Source organism: Eublepharis macularius, chromosome 1 (genome assembly GCF_028583425.1).
Source record: "Eublepharis macularius isolate TG4126 chromosome 1, MPM_Emac_v1.0, whole genome shotgun sequence".
Classification (NCBI taxonomy): Eukaryota; Metazoa; Chordata; class Lepidosauria; order Squamata; family Eublepharidae; genus Eublepharis; species Eublepharis macularius.
The window spans coordinates 238,719,691-238,745,030 of record NC_072790.1 but is presented as its reverse complement, the minus strand read 5'-3'; the positions used below and the strand labels follow the sequence as shown (position 1 = coordinate 238,745,030).

At 47.4% G+C, this 25,340-nt stretch overlaps 1 protein-coding gene across 1 annotated transcript in view; it reads left to right on the top strand.

Annotated features, from left to right (window-relative positions):
- Positions 1-25,340, top strand: part of ADAM15 (ADAM metallopeptidase domain 15) — a 76,163-nt gene that overhangs the window by 47,302 nt on the left and 3,521 nt on the right. The window contains exons 17-25 of the mRNA XM_054973245.1: positions 4,041-4,206; positions 4,321-4,392; positions 7,690-7,801; positions 11,363-11,501; positions 11,961-12,011; positions 14,318-14,423; positions 19,134-19,211; positions 20,308-20,379; positions 21,241-21,356. Of these exons, the coding sequence (XP_054829220.1) occupies positions 4,041-4,206; positions 4,321-4,392; positions 7,690-7,801; positions 11,363-11,501; positions 11,961-12,011; positions 14,318-14,423; positions 19,134-19,211; positions 20,308-20,379; positions 21,241-21,356 (912 nt within the window). The remainder of the gene's footprint in view (positions 1-4,040; positions 4,207-4,320; positions 4,393-7,689; positions 7,802-11,362; positions 11,502-11,960; positions 12,012-14,317; positions 14,424-19,133; positions 19,212-20,307; positions 20,380-21,240; positions 21,357-25,340) is intronic.

The window sequence follows — 25,340 nt, the reverse complement described above, 5'->3', positions numbered from 1 at the left end:
CCTCTTCTATTCTCTGAAATCTTAATTCTATGTTTAAGAGAATATTTAGATAATGTGCAGTTTTTATCTGAAAGATCTAACCCCTTAGTTTGTCATTAAGGCTCCCTTTCCTATGTGTGGCTTGGGAATGGAAGACTCTTTAGTTGACAGCAAACTCGAAGTTGGACCCTCAAAGTTTTGTTCCATTGCCGTGTTCTCTAATGCAAGGCTGTTCTTCTATAATGAAAGGCTCTTTTATGATGCAGAATTACCCCGGCACAGAATAGCACAATCCTCACAACAAACCAGCTTTATTAATCCTAGGCTGCAGATTATTAGGATGCCTCAATAAACTGCAGTTAGTCCCAGGCCAGGAATTTTCCCAGCTGTACTTGCAGGGATAAAATTAAAGATAAAGATGTCTTTCTCGGGAACCAAGATCAAGATAATCCAAACTATGGTATTCCCCAGGGATCATTTTGTAGAAAAAGAGCTGCAGGAACTCATTAGCATAACTCATTAACACAACTCATTAGCATATGCCCCGCCACTTGCCCTCACCGGAAGTGTGTCATTAGCATAACTGATTTGCATATGCCACACCCGCTGACATCACCTATTCTGGCTGTTTTGGACCCAATCCTGGCCATTCAGGGCTGAAATTGGGCCCAAAATAGCAAAAAGGGGCTGAAAATGGCTGAAAAGGGGCCCAAAATGGTCAGGATCGGGCCGCTGAGTGATCCACCATCAGAGGCCTGATCTGGGCCGTTTTGGCCCTAATCCAGGCCAAAACGGGCCCAAAATGGCCGAGAGTCAGGTGGGCGGAGCCACCTGACATGTGACCTCTTTGGGAAACTGCCGGAACTGCATTCTTGTGCGTTCCCCCTCGAAATGAGCCCTAGTATTCCCCTTTACTATGTGAAAGTTGACAGGTGATTCATTTGAAATATAGTGCTGGAGGAGAGTTTTGCGGATACCATGGGAAACCAAAAAGACAAACAAGTGGGTAGAAAACAGAGGCTGTCATACTTTGGTCACATTATGAGAAGACAACATTCTCTGGAAAAGTCAATAATGCTAGGAAAAGTGGAAGGCAGCAGGAAAATAGGAAGACCTAAAATGAGATGGCTGGACTCAATAAAAGAAGCCGCGTCCTCCAGTTTTCAAGACCTGTTAATGATAGGATGTTTTGGAGGTCTTTCCTTCATAGGGTCGCCGTAGGTCAGAGGCAAGTTGATGGCACATAACACACACAACACTTGCAGGGAGGAGGGCGGGGTGGCATATAGGAGCTTCCAGGCCTCATTCTCGTAATAACAAACCGTGATTTGTTGCTGTCTAAACAGAGAGTATACTATCTAAAACCGGTCTGCTTTTGTTCTTTTCATTTAAAAAAAAGGCACACAAGCAATAAGCGGATAATTTAAACCTCTTCTGTTCTCTGAAATCTAAATTATATGTTTATGTAGAAGAGAATATTTGGATAATGTGCTGTTTTTAGCTGAAAGAGTGATCTAGCAGTAGTGATCTGATTAGTAGCTGTTAGGATAAAAATAGCTTTCTGCTGGGAGGGGGGACCTTTCTCATCCCCAGTCACTGAACAGTTTAATAGACACAGCTATAATGTCATGAGAACCGTTTCATAGCAAGTCTTGGAAGGGCGGACTGCGTGGAATAAACGGATTCAGAAACGGTGCACATTTTTGTTTGGAAACAAGAACTCTCACCAAATTAGACAGCGCGTGCTTCTAAACATTAAGTTGACACGCTTGTGTGTTGCAGTTGGTTATTTGTCAATTCATTGTAACGCTAATAAATGGTTAGGATTTGTATGACAGCATTTTTAAAGTGATGCACATACTATCACGGCAGTCCTTACAACAGCCCTGTAAGGCGGGCCGGTATTGTCTCAAGATGGGAGGGCTGAGTCTAAGAGTGCATAGCTTGCCAGAGTCACTTGCTGAGTTCGTAACAAAGACGAGATTCGAACTGGAGACCTCATAACATAAGAGAGCCATGTTGGATCAGGCCAGTGGCCCATCCAGTCCAACACAGTGGCCAAAAACCAGGTGTCGTCGGGAGGCCTGCCAGTGGGGAAGGGATGCTAGAAGCCCTCCCACTGACTGCCCCCCCCCAAACACCAAGAATACAGAGCATCACTGCCCTAGACAGAGAGTTCCATCTATACCTCGTGGTGATAGCCACTGATGGACCTCTGCTCCGTATGTTTATCCCGTAGAACGTGATCAGCTTTTCCTCCCCAAACACAGCTCATTCATTAAGCCGTTGTGTTATGCTACAGCATTTACTTTTTACAGCATTTTTAACGCAGCGTTTCTTCCCCTAGAACGTGATCAGCTTTTCCTTCATTCATGCAAGGATTGGATTTGTTTCCTTTTTTCCTGGTGGGTAGACTAACTTCGTGCAGGCAGGCTGTCTGCCTTTTGCAGGTAGATAGCGAGGCCTCACGAATACAGACCTTCACCTACACTCTTACGTGGTACAGCCCTAGAAGGATTTGGCCCTGTGGTTTTGCTGAGCATTGGAGAGAGGCCGTGCCTGGCATGAACTCAGGAAGTGGCCTTATCCTGGTTCGCACCTTTGGTTTGTCAAGATTAGTATTGTCTACTCTGATTGGCAGTGTGTCTCCAGGGTGTCCAGCAGAGATCTTTAACATCACCAATGACCTAATCCTTTAAACTGGAAATGTCAGCAACTGAACCGCGGACCTTTTACATGCAAAGCAGGCACTGTGTCTCTGAGCGATGTCCCCTCTGATACCAGGTGTTGGGAGAAATGTTTAAGACCCCTGTAAAGCTGCTGCCAGAGTAGGCAATGCCAAGCCAGATGGATCGGTGGTCTGTCTCGGTAAAGAACTGGTTCCTATGTTCAATACATGCAGACAGTGTTGTGTAGTGGTTAGAGCAGGAATCCACAGTATGTTGATGGGCCCTAAGGAAATGGCGTGGTACAGTTGTCTTTGCATTACTGGATCCATGCCATTATTGTAATTTGCATCCGTGCCTTTGTTGTGTTATATGCCATTTTTGTATTCTGCATTTTATCTTGAGAATAAGCACCTGTGCCACTATCGTGTTGTGCACTACATCCCAAACCTATACTGATATAATACCAAGGTTCAATACTGTATCTTGCGCATTTTGTATAAATCACCTGAGGGCGCCTTGATCGCTAAATGCTGGTTCCCAGAGGAGTAAGTGGCCTCTTTGTTATCTCTAAGATATATGCGCTTTCATTTCTGAATGGCCTTGGCCAAAGGTGCAGCTGAACTGTATCTTTTCACAAGAGGGAAGATTCTGCTTTGTACGCTGTCTAGACTAAACTACTTTGTTCCCATGTAACTTTTTGGGCTTTCACGCCTGAATGCAAAGGGTGGGAGAACGTCCCCTATATCAGTAAAATAGAAAAGCGTCCAGTAGCACCTTTAAGACTAACCAAGTTTACTGTAGGATAAGCTTTCGAGAAAAACAGTTCTCTTCGTCAGATGCACCCTGTGATTCTCGAAAGCTTACGCTACAGTAAAGTTGGTTAGTCTTAAAGGTGCTACTGGACTCTTTTCTATTTTGCTACTACAGACTAACGTGGCTAACTCCCCTATATCAGTAGTTCCTTTGTTTGAATAATCACTTCTGTCAACTTCTACCTTTGAGTGAACGCCTGAACGTATTGGATCTCTAAATAAAGTTTCTTCAACCAATGCACCTACCTGCTTGCTGTGAGAGACTTGGGGGTCTAACTGCCAGGGACTGGCACCCTAGGACTGGCAAGTGCCACGGCTCTGAATCAGCCGTCAACCCGAGTGGAACGGGTGGGTGTTTTTGACACCCCGATTTTCAGTCTGCCAGGTGTCCTTAGAGGCGGCAGTAGACCTGTCCTTGCACTGAAAGCACAACGGCCTGTGTCAAATGCAGAAAGAAGGGAAATTAATAGAGAGGATGCCATTGGGGGCAGATTCCCTTATTCTTTTACAATCGACTAAGGAATCGAAGCTTGAAACTAAACGGCAGCTAGCATAAATACTGTCATCTCCTTTCTGGTAGGAATGCCCGGTGTGGACGATTGCAGTGCCACGGGGGCAGTGCCAACATTACAAAGCAAGATAAGATCGGGGTGTCGCCTGCCTGCCCGCATAACACACCTCCTCCTGCCAATGACATTCTGGATTTGGCCATGGTGTTGCCGGGCACGGCTTGTGGGCCTGACAAGGTGAGTGGTATCGGGGCTGTTGGCAGGGAGAGCTGCGAGGAGCATCATAGCGCTAAGTCGGGTGGTTCCGGTAACGAGCTCCCCTTCTCTAAATCTCCTTCCCTCATTTTTCAGTTCTGCATCGATCAGCGGTGCCAGGATCTTCCGGCTCTGAAGTTTCCGGTGTGCCTTTGCAACGGGCACGGGGTGAGTGTTGGGAACGAGGGCTCTGAGCCAAGGAATGCCAAAAAGATCCTTTGTCGGGGGACCGCTGAAGGATTTCTAAATCTGGCCGATCCCTCGCTGCCCCGTACGTAGGGACTGATCGCCGTCCCGAGCGAAACCTTTTGGGTTCTGCAAGAAGGGAAGGCTGATTCTGCAACCGGAATGAAATGCCGGAAACCGTGCCGCTTCTGTGAATTAGGAGACCTTGGGTTGCAAGATCTTGGCTTTTGCAGCAGTCAGACTGCTTAGAGAAGGGCAGGGGAGGATGCGGGAAGGGCAGAGTTTTCAGAGCATCCTGCTGTTGGAATTGTCCCTGGATTGGGTGGACTCTTGATCCGAACCAGCCGTTTTGCCAGTATTAATCTCCCCACCAACCAGGTGTTGATGGCTGACGTTGTGAGACATGAGCTGGCAAGTCCCTGGTCGCGATCTTGTCTTGCCTGAAGCTAGGTGACCCATCTATCAAGCATACTTTTTACCATTTCCTCAGCTGCCCGTGTGCAGTGCGGCAGTCTGAAAGCCGTTTCTCTCCCCACCCCAAATAAGTGTTTAAGTACACATATATGCCCATATTTATTTATTGCTTATTTATGTTACTTATTCTCTGCCTTTCTCACTGTAGCTCAAGGTGAATTACACAGTGCAAATCAATGCAGTCAATAGGGTGAGACATCTAATAAGAATGTGAATAGGACTAGGATTAGAGAAACCTGAAGCAAAGCATAGAGTATTAGATGTGATATGTTCAACAAAGCTGAACACGATTTGGGGGACCGCCTCCCTCCCTATGTACCTCCACGGCAGCTTCACTCATGCGAACAGGGTCTCTTGCAAGTGCCAGCCAGCACATGGGTGAAATCAACAGCAGCCTGTACATGGGCTTTCTCTGTGGTGGCCCCTACCCTGCAGAATGACCTGCCTGAGAAGGTCAGGAGAGCCCCCACCCTCCTGGCTTTCTACAAACGATGCAAAACCAAATTATTCAGAAAGGCTTTTTTACTCAGATAGGAGGGCGGTATTGTAGGGAGGGGGTCTCGGATGCTTCGCTAATGAGTTAGGGACCGTAGACTTCACCTCTGAGTTGCCTTGCATATTATCTGTTGCTTTAAATATATACTCCTATATACTACCTGTGCTTCATGTTGTCTAATGTCAGTCCTAGAATTGATTATGTTCAGCAATTCTTAAACTCCGTATTGGATCCTTGCTAATGCTATGTCTTTGTAAACTTGTATTCATTTACCCTATGATATTGTTTATGGAAATGTCCTTGACACTGTATGGAAATGCCTGCCCTTGTCCTTGCTACTATTTGTACTAATCTCACACTATGTAATCTGACTTGAGTCTCAGTGAGAAAAGCGGACTATAAATGACATAAATAAATAAATAAAATTAAAGCGCCTACGGGACCCAAATCTTGCTACGCAGCTACCCACCTGAATGCAGAACATGGTATTACGTAAGAAGGAAACGATGCCATGTAACTATTACATCGGCCTGGGCCCAAATCTTTCTTTGCTATTTCTTTTTTAAAATACGATTTACAGTGCAATCCTAAGCAAAGTTTCTCCACTCTAAACTCATTGACTTCTGTGGGCTTAGACTGGAGTAACTCTTCTTAGGATTGCACTGTTAATAAATCAGATTTCCTATGACACCAAAGAGAAGTCAAGATGTTGACATTAGTAATTATGTTAATACGATCAAGTGTATTGTTCTCTTTCTTTGCCATTTCTAATGTTCGTTGGAGGCCGCGTTGACTAGAAACTTGTTGAAAAGAAAGGGCAAAGGAGAGGGAGGGTCAGCATTGAAGCATAATGGCTCTCTTACAGGATCAAACCAAGATCTTATCCTACTATATAAAAGGCCAGCCGTACTGCTGACGACTCACTTTTTATCCTCACCCAGGTGCATTCCGGCTGCCGGGAGGGAGCATGCCGAATCAACAGCCTAAGTGCTCCTCCCCGTGACTCCCCTCAGTGCCCTCCGGCTGTAGCTTCCAGGCCACTGCAAAGTGTCCATGTGCTGCCGGGAGGAGTGCTCAGGCCGTCAGTTCGCACTCCTCCCCGCACCTCACTTGAAGAAAACCCCAGGCGGAAACCCTGGCAGCACTGAGTGCCTGTCCACACTTGCCGGAGAGGGATCCCCGCTGGATCCCTCCCTAAAGAAGCCTGGCTGCAATCCTGAAGGCAGTTTCCTTCAGGATTGTTAGGATTCCTTCAGTATTGTTACTGATTGTTATGTTTCATGAACAATTAAAAAAAATGACCAACAACAGTTTTCTAGAGCCCCTTGTATTTTTTCACACAACGGGCTTCGTCGCTCGTTAGAAAAAGTTATATTTTGTATGGTAGAGCCAGTTTGGTGTAGTGGGTAAGAGCGGCAGGACTCTAATCTGGAGAGGCAGGTTTGATACCTCACTCCTGCACTTGAAGCCAGTTGGGTGACCTTGGGACAGTCACTGCTCTGTCAGAGCTCTCTCAGCCCCACTGACCACACAGGGTGATTGTCATGAGGATAATAATAACATACTTTGTAAACCGCTCTGAGTGGGCAATAAGTTGTCCTGAAGAGCAGTATATAAACCGAATGATGATGATGTTATTATTACTTAGTCAGAAACGTTTCCCCCAATGTGCAGTAATTAATCTTCAGGCAATCAAATTGTAGAAGAGATAGAACTTAGTTTATTGAAGTCGATTCCATTCATGGTAATAGAGCAGAAAGAGAACCTAAAGAGTCACTTTCCCTATAAATACCACAGCCAGGTAGACCGGCAGTGAGGCTGCAAGTGGGTCTGTGGATGAGGTCTTCATGGCAGGAGCTCTGAGAAATACCTCCTTCCCTTGGAAGACCATGAAGCAAGAAGAAGGAAAATCTCTCAAGAGACACGGAGACAGAGAAGGAGTCAAGAGGCATTCCTGCCTTAGACAGAGAGGAGCAACATACTGTCAAGAGAGTTACACATACACACAGAGAGACATGCAGCGTCCCCCGGCATCCAAGGCATGCTGAGCTGCCTATTCCATCAGACCTGTCTCACCCAGTGTCCTGTCATAGCTGCAAAGAAGCAGTGATTCTCCAACAGCAATATTGTATGGCAGATTCTCCATTGTGAAGTGTGCGCGCATTGGTGTGGGTGCACACATTCTCTTCCTGCACATGCTTGCACACTGCACATTCAAAGCTCGGTTCAGGGTTTGCTTTTCTCTGATGGATAAGGGTCGGGCCCGTCCTGCTGGGTAACAGACTCTGCGTTTCTCTTCTCTCTGCCAGGTATGCAACAACAACGGAAACTGCCATTGCCTGTCGGGTTGGACGCCCCCGGACTGCCAGAGCAGGGGGCAAGGGGGCAGCATAGACAGTGGCTCGCCTGCAATGGAGCGAGGTAAATGGGGGGGAAGAAGGGATGGAGTGTATGAAGCTGCCGCCGTCTCAGGCCGAGGAAAGGCCTTTCCGACACCAGAAACCTGATAAGCTGGGGATTGAACCCGGGACCTTTTGCATGCAAAATAGATGGCCTGCCTCTGAGCCACAGCCCCACCCTCCAGTTTGGGTTAGTTAGGCCAGAGTGAGTGAGCTGGGAGAGATGGCAGGCAAGGAGCAGGCAGAGGTACTCTGGGCTGGGTTACCTTTTAGGGCAATATTTCCCCAGAAAGCCAAAGCACTCTGTTGTCTTTTGCTTTCTTCAATCCTCATCAAACTCACTCTTTGCTTTTAAGCCTAACAAGATTACCTTTTAGAACATGTAGGAGTTGGAACTGCCTGCCTTTAGAGGAGCCCTTCCTCCTGTGCTTCTGCATCAGTTGTATCTCCTGTTGGGAGTGAAGCGAGCGGGAAAGGGTAACTCATGCAGAGATGCAGCAGGCAGCCTCGGAAGCAAGTCAGCCAGCCTCTTCCCTGCGCCAAGAATCACTGGTTAATTAAACTGCTTCCGGTGTCGAGGTGTGTCAGAATTGGAAGGAGGTGAGACCAGAACAGTGACTCTTGCAGAAGTGCAACAGGCAGCCTCTGAAAGGAAGGGATCTTGCCGCATCTCTGTCAGGGATGTTGAATGATCTGGTTACATCCAGTGCAGAGATGTGCCTGAATTGCCAACCTCTGGCAATGGCTGTTTGGAAGCTGCAATGAATCGTGCAGAGAGGCATTCAGAAACTCCGCTATGAATGGGTAGATGGAGCTTGTGGGAATCTTGAGTAAATATTGGCAATAAGGGCTTAGAAGCCCTGACCTGGGTAGCTCAGGTGAGCCTGATCTCGTCAGATCTCAGAAGCTAAGTAGGGTCGGCCTTGGTTAGTAATTGGATGGGAGACCTCCAAGGAAGACCAGCGTTGCAGAGGCAGGCGATGGCAAACCACCTCTGATAGTTTCTTGCCATGAAAACCCCACCAGGGGTCGCCATAAGTCAACTCTGACTTGAGGGCACCACACACACAAGGGCTTAGAAAGGTCAATATGGCTTCTGTGGATCTGTTGGCTAGACTGATTGTTTCCACGGTTTTGTAGCTTCATGATGGCTGGAAACTGAAATGCTCCCATCCTGACTTATGGGCACAGCATCCCTGAGCATGGGTTATGTCGATGGGTGTTGCTATTTCCTTACCCATGGATGACATACTTCCTCGTCGACAGTAACCCACCCCCTAAAATGGCATTGCATGCCTCCTTTCAAAGCCAGTCTTTCCCCGAACAGGTGGGGGACTCGCAAACCGTTTACTGGCACACCATGTTTTTGTTTTCCACCCCATAACCCTCTCCTACAGGACCGTCCTTTCTCTCCCAGCCCTTCCTTCTATGCTCAGTAGTATTATGGGGTGGATTTGCATTCCACCTTTTGCCCCAAGTCCCCCCGAGCGATTTGCATTCCATGTACAACAAATCAATATACTCTTTTCAGTTTAAAAAACCGGCATAAAATAAGCGGACCCCTAAAGAGGAGGCGTAGGTGGGGAAGGAAGAGAACAGATTGGAGAGGAAGGGGGAGGGGGAAACGAAGAAAGCTTAGATTTCGTTCCTGGGTCTTTTGTTGCTTTGTTTCATCGCTTGGTATCTTAACAAACACAGGCGCCCTCCCACACACGAAGAACACCGAGTTCCTCTGGGTGTGGGGAGGGGAGAACTGAGAAGTAAGAACTCTGAGCCGATCTAGAAAAGAGTTGTAGGGTGGCGACTTTGTCTCAATTCCCTCTTTCTCTTTTGCTGGCAAATTCATGGAGGACAAGTCCGTGAATGGCTGCGAGCCCGAGAGCCTCCATGTTCAGAGGCAGTGTTCTTCAGAATACCATGCTGGGTGGCAGCAACAGGGGGAGAGGGGCCTTTTTTAGGCACCCTGAGGGCACACGGTTGGCCTCTGTGGGGAAACAAGGTGCCGCACTAAATTTACAGCGCAGTCCTAAGCAAAGTTACTCCAGTCTAATCCCATTGAAATCAATGGGCTTAGACTGGAGTAACTCTGTTTAGGTGGTGGAGGAGAGTGCCCTCAAGTCACAGCTGACTTATGGTGACCCTTGGTGGGGTTTTCGTGGCAAGAGACTAATAGAGGGGGCTTGCCGTTGCTTGCCTCTGCAACCCTGGTCTTTGTTTCAGGTCTCCCATCCAATTACTGACCAAGGCCGACCCTGCTTAGCTTCTGAGATCTGAGAGATCAGGCTCTCCTGGGCTATCCAGGTCAGGGCACACTCTGTTTAGGACTGAGTTGTAAATTTAGTTACTTTTGGATTTATTTACTTCACTTATACCCTGCCTTTCTCCCCGGTAGGGAGACCTGAAGCAGCTTACCTCATTCTCCTCCATTTTATCCTTGCAGCAACCCTGTGAGGTGGGCCAGGCTGACTGTATGTGGTCGGCCTTTGGTCCCCCAGTGAGCTTCCGCAGCAGAGCGGGGATTTGAACTCGGTCCCCCAGATCCTGGTCTGATACTTTAACCGCTATAGCATGCTTGTTCCCGGGTCTGATCCGTCAAGGCTGTTGTGTTCTTATCAGCTTGACCATATGGTTGGAGATGTGAATGTTGCTGGGTTTTATTAGCTGGAATTGTTTCTGTTCGTTGTGCAACCTTGTTTTATTTTTGATGTGATCCACTCTGAGCCTGTTTTACAGGGAGAGCGGAATATAAGCGCAGTAAATAAATAAATAAACGGCCAAGTCTGCTTTTAAAAAGGTTTCCTGCCTCCATTCCACCCACCCTCCCCCTCAGTGCCCTCTCTACAGGTGCCTCCTACCCCAAAGGGAGCTCTTTTCTTCCCCCTTCCACTAATCAGGGAAATACACCATACAGTGCAGGTCCCCCTCCTTGCTAAAGACTGTCAAAGCTGCAGTTCCCATTTTGTTGCGGTTTGTGCGTTTGTGAGATGGCACGTAGGCAGAACTGGACTTCAGTCGTGCCGTGCTGTGGCTCGCCTCCATTGTTAGGGTGGATCTTGGAGTATGTGCTGTTGATGAAGAGAATTCCTCTGAGCATGTGCCAAGCGTTCTCTAACAGTTGAGGAACTGCAGCCAGCCGTCATGCCCGGGAGGTGTTTTTGCAGTGGGGAAAGGCACCGCCCTTAGCCGATGGTCAGGATCCAACCCAGTGCCTTTTTGCGGGACATTCAGAACGCAGGGCTGCCGTTGGTTCGTTCCTCTATGAAAATCGATTTCCCACCTTTCAGAAGAATATTTCTCTGCAAAGTGCCGTGCAGAAACTATCACAGTGTCTTAAAAAAATAACAAGAGCTGAAAATATATTTAGAACTGTAAAATCAGAGAGTAAGGCAGAACTGCCGATCAAAACAAATGACCCAAACGCAGAGGCTAGACATTTTTCACGCTCAGAACAATGTGTCTTTGTGGTGGGAACGGAGTAAAAGAGCCCGCGCCTTCGGAGAATGCGCTGCCTGGCATGCCACGTTGGGGACAAGCTGTCTGTCTGGCTCCAAACGACACTGTTTTTTTCCCTCATTCCTGGTAGGCAGTGCCACCTCGACGGCCGTGATCTTGAGCAGCCTCTTCCTCGTCCTGCTGTTAGCCCTCGGCCTCTTTTGTGCCAAGCGAGTCGGTCTGCACAAACGCCTCTGCCAGTTCGGCAAGGGCACAAGCTGCCAGTACAGGTAAGATTGGCCACCTTTGATCTACCCTGGTCTCCTTTGTTGCCTCCTTTTTTAACGGCTCCCTCCAGCCCAAAGTTTGAGCACCTCGCCTTGAAGGTGTCTTGGATTCTCCTTGCCCCTTTCGTTGCAGACCAGCATGGCCGAGAATGCTTCTGCTTCCAGTTAACCTCCAAAGCCGCCGAACTCACTTCCCTCTTCCAAGGCCATCTCTCTGTCTCTCGATATTTATCCTTCTCTCCATTTCCCCATCATGTTGAAATGTTGATGTTGACACTCACACTTCCTCCACCAAAGCAGACTAATAAAACTAGTTGTCCAAAGAAGGGAGCTGTGACTCTTGAAAGCTTACCCCCTGAAAATCTCATTGGTCTCTAAGGTGCCACCGGACTCAAATCTTGCTGTCCAATAAAACTAGTGCTCGCACAGCTGTGCAATAACTCCGCTCCCCTTGTCCTGCAGAACTGAGGCAGAGTCCCGGGTGCAATTCCTCCACCCGTCTGAACGGAGAGGGTAACGTAACTGCCACTGACATTTGTCCAATCGGCTTTCAGTGTTGGCCTCTTTTGCCGGTGGAGGGGCTTCTTTGATGTCTTTGGGCTAACGGTATGGGTGTGGTGTGGGTTCGACCCTGTAAATTCTGCAGTGCCTTTTGCTGTACAAATGTGCTTCCACACCTTCCGCTTTTTGGATAGAATCTGCTGTCTGTCGAGTAGGGCTGTGTGTACTCCGAGCCAAAGCGGGAAGGGGGAAACTCTCGATTTCAAGACATTGCAATTGTGCACTTGGAATGTATTCCAGTCTTACTCACAATTTGTTCTACTTCCAAAGAGTTTGGAACAAGCTAGGGAACAGAAGGTGGAGCAATTTGCCGCTCAGGGATAAAATGTTCCCTCTACCAGGAGGGGCCTTTGTTTGGCAGCAAGCGCACACCTCATGTGCCGACAGCCCGGTGTGTTGATTCACAGCATCGGGAACTGAAAACACGTTAGGCAGGGGTCTGGGGAGTGCAGTATGTGAATCTATGAAAAGCCGCTGCCACTGCGACTCAGCCATGCCAGGTAAAATGGACCCAGCGATTATTTTGCGCCATACAAACAAGGCAGTTCCATGTGTTTTCGTATGTTTTGTCTTTCTCTCAAAGCACTGGGATTCCAGGCCATATGCGGACATACGTAGTTGCGTTGTCCCAAATCCAGTTATTGGTTCGTTGAGATAACCATTGTCATCTATGATGGGCTGTGACACTTCAGGCTCAGAACAGACTTTCTGATCTCCGGTTACCCAAGACAATCTGTGTGCAAAGCACGTGCTCTTTTCTTCCAGTGAGCCAAAGCCTCTGCAAACGGTCTCATCTCTGTAGATGAAATTTGCTTTACACCAAGTCTCGGACACAGAAAGGTCTTTTCCAGCACCAGAGCTCCTTTAAACTGGAGTTGCCGGAGATTGAACTCGGGACCTTCTGTATGTGCTGCAGTATTGAACCCTCATCCCCTTCGAGGAAACCGATTGGCCGTGAATCGGACTGACAAATGAAAGTGCTTCCTCGAGTAGCTTGCCGTGGACTTGGGGAACGTATTGCTGCAGGATGGCTGTTTTTTTTAAAAAAAACAAAGCAATTAGAAATTCATGCAAGCCTGCCATTTCTTTATCCTGTGCCTCAGTTCACTTTTATTTTTTTTGCACGCTGCTTCCGAGTGCAGCATGCGAACAGAGACCCAGTGGATTCTTCAGTATCGGGAGGGACATTTGCTACCCCTACCCTCCCCCCACATCTTCCAACCTGCTGTCTAAAGTCGGTTGGAGCATCACCCAGTGTGATGGTGCGGTTCGTGTGTCGGAGTAAGACAAAGACCCACTTTCCCATGCTGATCTTGAGCCAGTTGTGCACTCTCAGCCTCCCTCGCAGGATTGTTGTGAGGATAAAGCAGAGGAGACAAGAGCAATGTAAGCCGCTTTGGGTCCCCCTTGGGGAGAAAGGCAGGGGATAAATGAAATAAAATAAAAAATCCCACTTAATCACTTGATGCTGGCCCTCAATAAAGGGGTCCACTGGAAACCAAGGAGGGCCGAGAGATCCTGCAAATGGGCAGAAAAACAGAGTTCGAATTTTCTCTTGTACCAGACAGACCCCGTGTCTTGAGTCTGTGATTGAGAGCCAAACTACAAGTGATGTCTGACACAGGTTGGACACTTGTCAGCTTCCCTCAAGTTTTGGCGGGAAATGTAGGCAGCTTGGCGGAATGTTGGACAAGTGACAGTTGGAAAGTCCATTGGACAGCAGGCGGAGAGCCAAGCTGCAAGACCAGGATGCCGACATTTCCCATCAAAACTTGAGGGAAGCTGACAAGTGTCCAACCTGTGTCAGGCGTCACTTGTAGCTTGGCTCTGAGCTCCAAAGTTTCACGTTTCCTCTTGCATGAGACGTGCAGCCCTGCTTCGCGGGTGGTGGGTTTTTTCCTGCATCCTGGCTCCCAAGTACGGGCCAGGTATTGGAGAACTTTGGACAACTTGGGTAAAGTGGGGGTTTGACACATCAGTTGGCATTCCTTGCCCCGTTTCCGTCCTTTCTAACCTGCTTTGGCAGTGCTGTAGATTGCTCAGATCGTGATCGCTGCTTTTGTTTTTCCACGTCCTGCCAGAACTCTCCACTGCAATGGCAGTTCTGATTTGACTGTTGTCCCACCTAATTCATAAATATTGGTGACCAGCTTTGTAAGATTTTTGGGTGGCGGGAATAATCCCGGGGAGGCTTTTTGAGTAGCATCTTTGCAGTAATCTGAATTGACATCATAACTTGCTCTTTTTTTTTTTGCTAGAATCACCCAGCCTGAGCCCCGAAGTTACAGTCGGCCCCCCCCGCAACGGCCCCAATCCCCCCAGTGGAGACAGAGCACTGAACTTCAGCTTATGCCGAGCAGTAAGGTAAGTGGAGGGGAAGAGCACCCCTCCTCGTCGAGTCTGAGGTTTGGCGGAGCAAGCAGGGCCTGGAGCATTCGCAATAGGCTAGAAGAGAGGTTATTTAAAAACAAGTTTGAAAAACTTTTGCTGACAGTTTTCCTGAATTCACAAGTGATCCGTTTTTTAAAATTTGGAAATCGGAGTTTTTTTAACCCCCTCTCCCTTTTCCCCCCTGGAATGTGTTTTATTATTCAGCTGTGACCCAGCCTTTCTCGAACGACAATGGTTACAAAATACAAATAAAACAGCAACAACTCCGTGAAATGGCTAATTTCCCACTAACTCCCAAATTCTCGGATTTGTTTCCAGATTTCATACATGCTCATTCCCATTTGGAGTTTGCAGTTTTGAATCCTGAATGTTGTGCATCAAATTATCATTAATATTTATTATAGTTATTACAAGTTCTGGGGCCCGTAAGGATTTGTGGAAGTTGGACAATTTGGCACTCCCTCTCCCCAGATTTCCCCTCCAGGGTTCCCGAAGCACTCGGGCTCGAACAAGCTCCCCTTTTTTGTTTTAATGGACTCTCAGCTGTTCTCACCTTTCTGTTGCTCCTAGAATACGTACAGTCCTCTGGTCCTTGGGGGGGGGGGGACGGGATTGCCCGGCCATTCCTGGCAAGGGATAGAAGGGTTGGGGACATGGGGAGCATGAAGTCATTTGTGCCACTGTGTCAACTCTGGAAGAAAACTCCAACATGACATAGGGTAGCTCTAGGAATCACTGGAAACTCCATGGTAAAATAGAGTTTCCAGCAGTTCCTAGAGTTACCCTATGCCATGGGCTATATGTCATGTATTGAGTTTTTTCCTGGAAGTAACACAGTGGTGCACAAAACACTGAGGTTACTTATTCTTCTCCTGTTGCTGTTTGGAGTGCTGGTGGGCAATAATGAGTGTCCTCCGAAAGCCTCCTGCCATAGAGGAAGGCCTAGCAGTCCTGGAAGGCAGCAGGTTACCTTTATCTTTTGGTTAATTCACAAAGTCGTGTTTTTCTGCATACCTGGGGAGTGCTCCAATTATCTAGTGACCGCTGCCTTCTTATGTAGCTGTTGCCATGTACCCAAGGGTGAACTATATCAAATATTTATAATGATTTACTTCTGTAACTTGGTGCGCGTGTATTATGTATAAATAGTGTATTACAATTGTTTATAAATGTCATGTGTGTAGAGGTTGTATACTTGGGCAGAGCTTAGAGTTGTGGCTGTCTGAAGGAGCGCGGTCTGGTGGGCTGATGCTGGTGAATGGGGCTTAGGGGCTGTGGCTATGGATGACTGAGGGCATGGCGTCTTACTGCTGGGGAGTGGGGCTTAACACCTGTTGCCCTGAGTGACTCTTTGATGTGCATCCTGAGGCTGTTGCCATGGGAACCAGCGGTGATGGGGCCCGGTGGAGGAAAATATCTGGAGAGGAAAAAACTGTCTCGAGCCAAGCGCAAGAAGTAGATTAAACTTTTTTTATGCCTAACGTAAGAGGTCTAATTCATCATGCACAACGACACATCGCGTTGGCTGGCATTGGACTGGAGAGACCCACATTCATCTCCCCCGCTCCATCATGCCTCGTGCTGTCTCAACTTGTGCCAAGCAAACCTGGCAGCATTGCTGAGTTGGTTTCTAATTCCTTTTCAGGCACCTCTAACAGCGGTTTGAGCCGCTGACGTTAGTCGATCTTAAAACTCGAGGCTTTGGACAGCTTCACCAGTGGGTGTTTTGTGGGCCAAGCCACCGTTATAATGTGCCGGGACAGTACAGGTCCTACCTGTCTGGACTTGAAATATATGAGGCCTCATAAGGTTCTAACTTGAAATATGAAATGAAGGGAAAGAAAGGATATCTCTCTCGGCAATGAGTATCAGGTCAAAATTTCAAATGGTAATAAACATTCTGGATAGGGGATTATCTGAAATATAAGACGTTGGTTGTGTTTGGAGAGTTTTTGAGAATCGAGTATAGGATATTATTGGGACTGATCTGAGGGCCAGGCTACAAGTGACAAATGACACAGGTTGGACACTTGTCAGCTCCCCTCAAGTTTTTATGGGAAATGTAGGCATCCTAGACTTGCAGCTTGGCTCTCTGTCTGCTGTCCAACGGACTTTTTCAACTGTCACTTGTCCAACATTCCACCAAGCTGCCTACATTTCCCATCAAAACTTGAGGGAAGCTGACAAGTGCCCAACCTGTGTCATTCGTCACTTGTAGCCTGGCCATCAGAATCTTGTTTTTGAAAGCCCCGCCCCCATCCTGAGACACTAGGAAAAGAGAGTTCTCTGTAGCACGTGCAGAGTTTCTGCTGTAACTTGACAATCACAGCTATCCCTTGTGCCACTGGGACTAGAGTCTCAGCACGTCCCCAGCAGGGTTAAGCCCCACTATGTCCCATTTTCTGAGTATTGAAGCTCTGCGTGGCAGCCTCCTTATGTGTATGCTTGCTCTGGTTAGTAAGTATTGATTTGAACGCCATTCTCTGCATAGCAAGAGAGACTTTAATTGATCTTGATAATTTTGAAGACAATTGGTATCCAATTAAGGAACTCTTGCTTGACTAGCCATATTTTAGATTATTCATCAATTAATTAAACTTGCATATAACAAAACAGTCATTCTAAAGGGGAAGCATCTCTTTACATGATGCGTTAGTATTGTGGTAGGAGCGATGTTAGAAGAGGCATTCTCTTTCCCCTTTGCATGGAAAGGCATGCCTCTTCTAACACCATCCCAGAGGCAGCCTTCCTATCTCATACATGTTTTTTTAAGTACCATATTAGAAGAGGCATTCCCCTTTCTTTTTCACCCTGGAGGGAATCTGTTGGGTAAGGTCGTATTCAAAAATATTTTTTTCTTGTTTTAAATCTAATGCTGTTTGAGGATTTGGCATAAATCCTCATTGAAATGAAAAAAAAGCTTGAATGTAAAATAAGAGGGCACCCGTAATAACCAAGACAGTTGCAAAAGGTCAGGAGGGCCAGATGGGCAGATTTGGCTATGGAGCAAGTCTCACAGCGCCCCCAAGCTTCTAGAACATGGTACTGCAGCATCTGCTACCTCTTTAAAAGCCAAACCGATCCTCTTTTATATGCCCGGGGAACCAAAATTCTGTCCTGAATATTAAGCCTGTTTCTACTTTTTAGAATTTGGACTCAAATGACATATTTATATGCAAATGTATGTCATGGTCACTTGGTGTCCTTTTAGGTCAGAAGTCTCTTCCAGTGATAGGAGATAAGAAACAGAGAAATGTCTGTGTGTGCGCGCATGCGTGCACACATGCGCATATGCACCATTTTCCTCATTCCAGATCACCCTCATAAACCTTGACTGGAGAAAACTTGCTTTAGAGAGTAATTTAGAACAAGGAATCAGAAAACGGGAAGCACTTAAGCCTGTTTCCGCCCCTTCTTGGTTTCCTCGCATGCAACACAAAATGTATGCCTCAGTGTTGGTTGGAAAGTAATCAGCATATTGAATGATTCCACAGGACTTGTCCCAAGCTTCAAGGTTTTTTTTTTAATATGTTGATTTTCTGGCCAGATCAGGCTATAATTTGAGCCTCTGGCAAACAGCTTTGAAGAAAGGCAGGTGTGCCACATAGTAGCCTAATTAATAAATATTTATTGCCCCCCCCCTAAATAGTAGTGATTAGCATGTCAGTGTAGGATCTAAAATAGTAAAGAGTCCAGTAGCACCTTTAATATAGCATAAGCTTTCAAGAACCATAGCTCTCTTCGTCAGATGCATCTGACGAAGAGAGCTGTGAGTCTTGAAAGCTTATGCTACAACAAAGTCGGTTAATCTTAAAGGTGCTACTGAACTCTACTGTTTTGCAACTATAGACTAACACGGCTAACTCCTCTAGAGTAGGATCTGGGAGACCCAGGTTCGAATCCCCACTTTGCCACGGAAGCTCTCAGGGTGACCTCAGGCCACTCATGCACTGTTAGCCAAACCTACCTCACAGGGGGGGATGATATTGTGAGCCTAGTCCCCCATTGGGGAGAAAAGTGGGGTATACTTAACTAAAACAAATTGCTGGAAGCTTATTGGACCAAACTCCTGAGAATTACACAAATAATTGGTTACACCCTTTTCCCCCTGAGGCACAAGGGCTAGAATACTGCTTTTAAGTAAATGTTCTTTTTTTAAAAAAAATAAATAATAACCCATGTACCGAAAACCTTATACTGCCCAATTTCAAATATTTCAAACTCTCAGGTGTGCAGAATATATACGCAGGACTGTCGGTGTTGTCTGTTAGGGCCCTCTCTTGATGCCTTGTGTCTGAGAAGCGGGTATTAAACTTTGCAAAATAAAAATGCTTCCCTTCTCCACTGAGAAGGAACCCTGCTAAATCCCCCTAGTTCCCAAATCTGTAGAGGATTGCTTTGGGAGCTCTGAAGAGTAGCACTCTGCACGTGCTTGGGAGCCAGTAGAAATGGTGCCGGAACTGATTTGGGTGTCAGATATAATCCCAGAATGGACGTGAACCTCGGGTGGCTCTCTCGATTTCTCTCTCGCTCTTTCTCCTACCAGATGCATGTTGCATGGACGCGTGCGTGTCTCCCTGCACGTCCAGCCACGCATGCCACAGACGTATAACTCCCTCTGCCCCTCCCTCTCTCTCTCTCTTTCTCTCTTTTCTTGTGGCGCCTCTTTCCACCTTGCTACAGCCCACCCCTCTTGGCGACACGCGGCCGGATCCTCCATCTAAGCCGCTTCCACCCGACCCGATTCCGAAAAGTCAACAGGTAACAGATCGGGCTTGGGGAGGGGGGATATGGAGGGGTGTCTGTGACATTCTCTTTAACACTGATGCATGCCCCTGACTCCCTGTGTAGACTTATAGGGTGGGAAGTTTGGAGCCAGGGGTCCCTTTTGAGCCTGGCGGCAAAGGAAGGAATTGAATTTTTAAATGTGCCCATACAGTACAAAGTAGAAGTAAAAATTCTTGCATGTGGAAACTAGCCAATTAGGCAGGTGGCCCTTTTCCTGAAGAGCTAGCTGTCCATGGCCAAGGATTTTTTTCTCTCTTAATTTTTTTGATGGCAGAGCAGTAAAAAAATTACTTGGTTCCAGTAGCACCTTAAAGGCTAACCACTACTGGACCTGCCTCTTGCTCTTCTGCTACAACCAACACGGCAACTCAACTTGCAACAAAAAATTATGTATGTCTCCCTTCTTCCCCCACTCTGAATTGGTACAGTTCTGGAAAGAAGAAGCTCTCATGTGATGTTAGCTGAATCAGTTTCTGAATTCCCAGCCACTCGGCCTTGCTCTGTGATTGGTTTGTTTATTGGGGGGGGGGCATTTTATGCTGCCTTTCCCAAAGCCAATCCCAGCGCAGATACAGGAGCTTTCTCCTTGCAGTGGCTGTTGGTCGAGTGCCGGAGTTTTAGAGCTGCTGTCCTTTGCTGGTACTCTTGGTCGTTCTGCCCTGATGAAGGCTATGCAGTTTCCCATATATGGGACCTTCTAGAGTTGAGTTTCACCCCCTTAGCTGCCCTGTCCTGGACCAGCAACGGTACATACTTCTGAGTCCAATTATTCACAACTCTGGCGAGGGCCGTAGCTTTCTAAGATCTCTAGAAGAGGATGGTCTTCCCCGATACGTGCTACCTGAAATCGGCAAACGTCTGTGCATCACCCCAAGGCAGTTTGAACTCAAAGTGGTTGCTTTGACATCCATATGACTCCCCCCTCGCACCCACTAGCCAGTCTTAGATTTGGTAGATGGCTGTCCTTGGCAAACGAGGGCTCCTGTCGCCTCCAGACCCCCTCTTTACACTCACCGTGCCCCCCCCCAGCATGTTCTCTCTTCCACTGTCCCCTCCTCTTTCCGCCTAGGCTGTGGCCATGGACAGGCCAGCGCCCCCTACGCGCCCGCTGCCTGCCGACCCCATTCCTAAAGCTGCACAGGTAACGGGCATTGTGGTTCCATTTGTGAAGATGCTTGGCCTTGGGGGAAGGGACTTTTTGGCAACTTTTACGGAAGGGGAAGGCATTTGGAGGTGATGAGAGTTGCGTGGGGAGGGTCTCTGTTCACAGATAGGGCAGGGAGGTATACGAGATTCAAGCAAAAATCGTGACCCACGTGATTCTGTTATGAGACTCGAATGGCCCCTTCTTACATGCCCAGGGTAATGCTGATTGGCACCTTGGGGTCAGGTAGCAATTTTCTCCAGGCCAATTCAGCTAGGGATCCTGACGGTGTTTTGCCACCTTCTGGGCATGGAGCAGGGGTCACTGGGGGTGTCGGGGGGAAGTAGTTGTGAATTTCCTGCCTTGCGTAGGGGGTTGGACTAGATGACCCTGGAGATCCCTTCCAACCTTATGATTCTGATTCTAATAGTAGAATACTGCTCAAAATTACCAGACCTCGAGAGCATCCAATGAAGCGAATGGGCAGTAATTTCAGGACAGACAAAGGGAAATATTTCTTTACACGACGAGTGATTAAGATATGGAATTCGCTGCCAGAGGAGGGTCACAGACATAGACAGCTTTAAAAGGAGGTTGGGCAGATTCATGGAGGACAGGTCTATCAATGGCTCCTAGCCATGGTGACTGAAGGGAACTTGCGTATTCAGGGGCAGGGAACTTGTGAATCCCAGTGATGGGATGAAACATCAGGGGAAATCCTCGGTCTCCAGGCCCTGTTGTTGGCCTTCCATAGTAACCAGTTGGCCCTGTATGAGACAGGATGCCGGACGAGATGGACCTTTGGTCTGATCCGGCAGGGCTGGGCTTACGTTCATGCTTTCTCCATTCTCCATGCAGCCCCCTGGTCCTGCCAAGCCCCCACCTCCTCGAAAACCGCTCCCTTCCGACCCACCCCGGACTGAGCCATCTGCCATCCCGAGCTACAATCCTCAGATCTTGACACTGCCGGCCAGGTGAGTGAAAAGGGACGGGACGGTGGAGGGTGGCGGGCCTCCTGGCTATTCCTTTTCCAGATGGGGGGAAATGGAGGGGGTCATTGGGGGTAGCTTGCCTTGGGAGGGGTGTGGCTTTGTTGCAGGCCACTTCCTTCACATACTGAGGTTCTCAGGGTGTCTCCAGTTCTCGGATCTTGGGCTGGGTTTTACCCACACAAGGCATGGAGGTGGTAGAATGGATTGTGCCGTGATAGGCTATTATGGAGCATTACATGGGGGCGGGGTGGGGTAGGGCTGGTTTGGTGGCAAAAGATCTGCTTCGCATCTACAGTTTGGAGTAGTGGTTAAGGACAGTAGGACTCTAATCTGGAGAGCCAGGTTTGATTCTTTACTCCTCCGCTTGAAGCCAGCTGAGTGACCGTGGGTCAGTCACAGCTCTCTCAGAGCTCTCTCAGCCCCACCCACCTCTCACCCACTCAGCAGTTTACAAAGTGTTATTATTATCCTCACGACAATCACCCTGTGAAGTGGGTGAGGCTGAGAGAGCTCTGAAAAAGCTGTAACTGACCCAAGGTCACACAGCTGGCTTCAGGTGGAGGAGTGGGGAATCAAACCTGGCTCTCCAGATTAGAGTCCTGCCGCTCTTAACCACTACACCAAACTGGCTCTCATTGTTGGGGTAATCTCAATCCTGAAGAAATTTTAGGACTTATTTAACTAGATAATAATGTAATAGGGAATTTAAGTGAAGAAAATAATTGCATGTTATAGAATAATAGGCTAGGAATTTCTTATTCTATATGTAAAATTGTGAAATAAAATTAATTTTTAAAAAAGAACTGCAAGACAGAGAGCTGTTCCAGGCTATGGTCTTGAGTTGTACAGTATGTATGTCTAGAATCCCTCTTAGGCTTTAAATTAGCCCTCAGGACTGAATTTTTAAAAAACACCCTGAAATCTTTCTAAATCAGAGAGGTTATGGACATCTAAAAGAAAAACATAACTGGATTGGCTTTCTGCTTGTGACGGCTGAACCGGCCATGAAAGTATGCGGCTATTTTCCCACCAGATGTTGGGGCACCTCATTCTCCAAATCCCGATTATGTTGCCAAGCTGGGCAAGGGATGTTTCATTTCGCGCCTCAGGGCTTCGCCGTACCTTGGTGTCTTCTGAAGGCGGCTGTCTCCTGAAGATGTGCGGGCGATGAAGCAACTGGATTCGAAGCTATGCCCTCCAGGGTTGACGACAAGCATCTTTCCTCTAGTGTGGCTCACATCCTAGTGAATCCAGTTCCATCCCCTACATTAAGGAAACCGTTGCCTTCGGAAGCAGAAATCTTTGCTGGCAGGAAAAACCAACGAAGAAGAATGCTCACCCCTGGAACGCTACAAGAAAAGGCAGACTTACAGACTTCCCACCCATTTCAGCCATTGCAGTGGAATAATTTCTTTACTTCATTTATACCTTGCCTGTCTCCTCCACAGCTTATCTCATTCTCCTCCATATTATACTTACAACAACCCTGAGAGGTAGCAAAATCAAAAAGAATCCAGTAGCACCTTTAAGACTAACCAATTTTATTGTAGCATAAGCTTTCGAGAATCAAGTTCTCTTCGTCAGATGCCTGATACAGAGACGAAGAGAACTTGTAGCCTGACAAAGAGAACTTGATTCTCGAAAGCTTATGCTACAATAAAATTGGTTAGTCTTAAAGGTGCTACTGGACTCTTTTTGATTTTGCTACCACAGACTAACATGGCTAACTCCTCTGCACCTGAGAGGTAGGTTAGGCTTTAGAGTATGTGGCTGTCCCAAGTTCACCCGCAAGCTTCTGTGGCGGAGTGGAGATTTGAACCTGCGTTTCTGAGATCCAACCTAGCAGAAAATGGTTTTGATCCATTGACTTAGAGGTTTAGCACACTTCCGCCGCTCCTCTCTGCTCTCTGAATAAGCTCCCAGATGTTTTAATTGAGATGATTATAGCCAGGGCTTTTTTTCAGCTGGAATGTGGTGGAACGGAGTTCCGGCACCTCTTGAAAATGGTCACATGGCTGGTGGCCCCGCCCCCTGATCTCCAGACAGAGGGGAGTTTAGATTGCCCTCCGCGCCGCTGAGTGGTGTGGAGGGCAATCTAAACTCCCCTCTGTCTGGAGATCAGGGAGCGGGGCCACCAGCCATGTGACCATTTTCTCAGAGGGCAACCCACTGAGTTCCACCACCTCTTTTCCCAGAAGAAAAGCCCTGATTATAGCCTTTCTGCATGCAAATACTTCCAGGGGGAAGGGGACATTCAATCCTTGGACATGAGAAATGAGAATTTTTGGGAATGTGTACTGATTTAAATTATTGCTGTACCTCATAGCCAAGATGATCAGAGAGCAGATAAACGTGCACACTGAACGAACACGCAGTAACAGTTTTTTTCTAAAAATCCTTATCCAGTTAAACAAGGGCAAAGCTCATTCTTTGCACACAGCCAAACAGTGGATTCCCTGCCAGTAAAATTTCCACAATGCAAATCTGAAAACGTTCCCAGCAGATCAAGTGCCGAAAGGCTTGGACACCTTTTGCAAGACAAGAAATAGAAGGCGGGCGCCATAAATACGTTCCCAGCAGGTCAAACCATTCATCAAATCAATGCAGCGAAGTCAGAAACGGTGGCCAGTTCCCTTGAAAGAAAGACCAGATTTATTATGCTTTTAAAAATCTGGCTTTTCAGCCTAAAATTGGCTCCCAAAGGAGCTCACAGGAATCAAAAAGCAATATAAACGACTTGAAAATGCCATACAAATCTTCCTTGCTGGGAGAGAATTCTCCGTTTGAGCTGGAGAGAAGTGTGGTCCAGCAGCTGTCACCTCTCCCACCAGGGGTCCCAGTCGATGACAAATTAAATCACCAATCCTTGGGTGAATTTTTAAAAGATTACTGTTTTTAGCAATCCGGTGCCTAAAATTTCATAAAGGAATCGCCAGAAGTGGTGGTGGGTTCCACGATGCGGTGCCACCACAGAGAAGTCCCTGTCCTTCTCAAGCACTGCTTCAACTCTGTATCGGGTTCCTGCTAGTTGAAAAGCTTTGCAAATCTGCATTTATAGACCCTGTTAACTGTTTATTGAAATGTCATTGAAATTGACTGTACTGACTTCGCGCTGCATAATCCGCCTTGAGTCTCAGTGAGGAAGGCGGACAGCAATTCATGTCAATGAAGTAAGTCAATAGCAGCAGGCACAATGGTACCTCCGAAGCAGATTGTACAGTTCTACCCCCCACCCCAGATTGAAAAAACCATCTACGTATGCTTTCCATCTCTTTCAAAACTCCTTTACACGCATATAGCAGATACATCTTCGGCACCCAACGGCGTGGTATGAAACCCAACCGTGTCGGCTGACGAGAGGCAGAAGCCCAAATCGTTTAGCTAAATAGGCTTAAAATTATCTCTGTTTTGTCGGTCACTTATTTACATATAAATGTTGGTGATTGACTGCGCCCTGCTAGGATCCTAGACTGCAGCGCCGTGGAGATGCATGCGAGATCATACATATGCATTCGCTGATGGCAGTGGAAGCCAGGCGGTTGAGCAAAACAGTTTCTCTCTCCTGGATCTCAGCTTTAGTCGGTCACGTTATTTACTGTCTGGTTTATCGAAAACTGTCAGCATGGTCTCTTGGTCACCCCGGCCTGTTAAGGCTGACATGGCAGGCATCTTTGGAGGGAGGGAGGAAAACCTGTAAATCTTACTTTCTACCAGGTCAGATTATCTGACTGCCAGCACGTCTGAGATCACAGACGGATTCTTCTTGACTTTATTTGTGATCCTTGGAGCAGATAGAAATCGAACTCAGGACCTCCTGCATGAAAAGGGAGTGATCCAAGTGCTCAGCCATTGCCCCTCCCTTTGGGGCCATTGGAAGGCAATCAGCTGTATTTATTCGATCCCATTACAGTGAGTGGCTTCGATTGATTACTGTTGGAGAAGGAAATGCTATAGCCTTGTGTAACA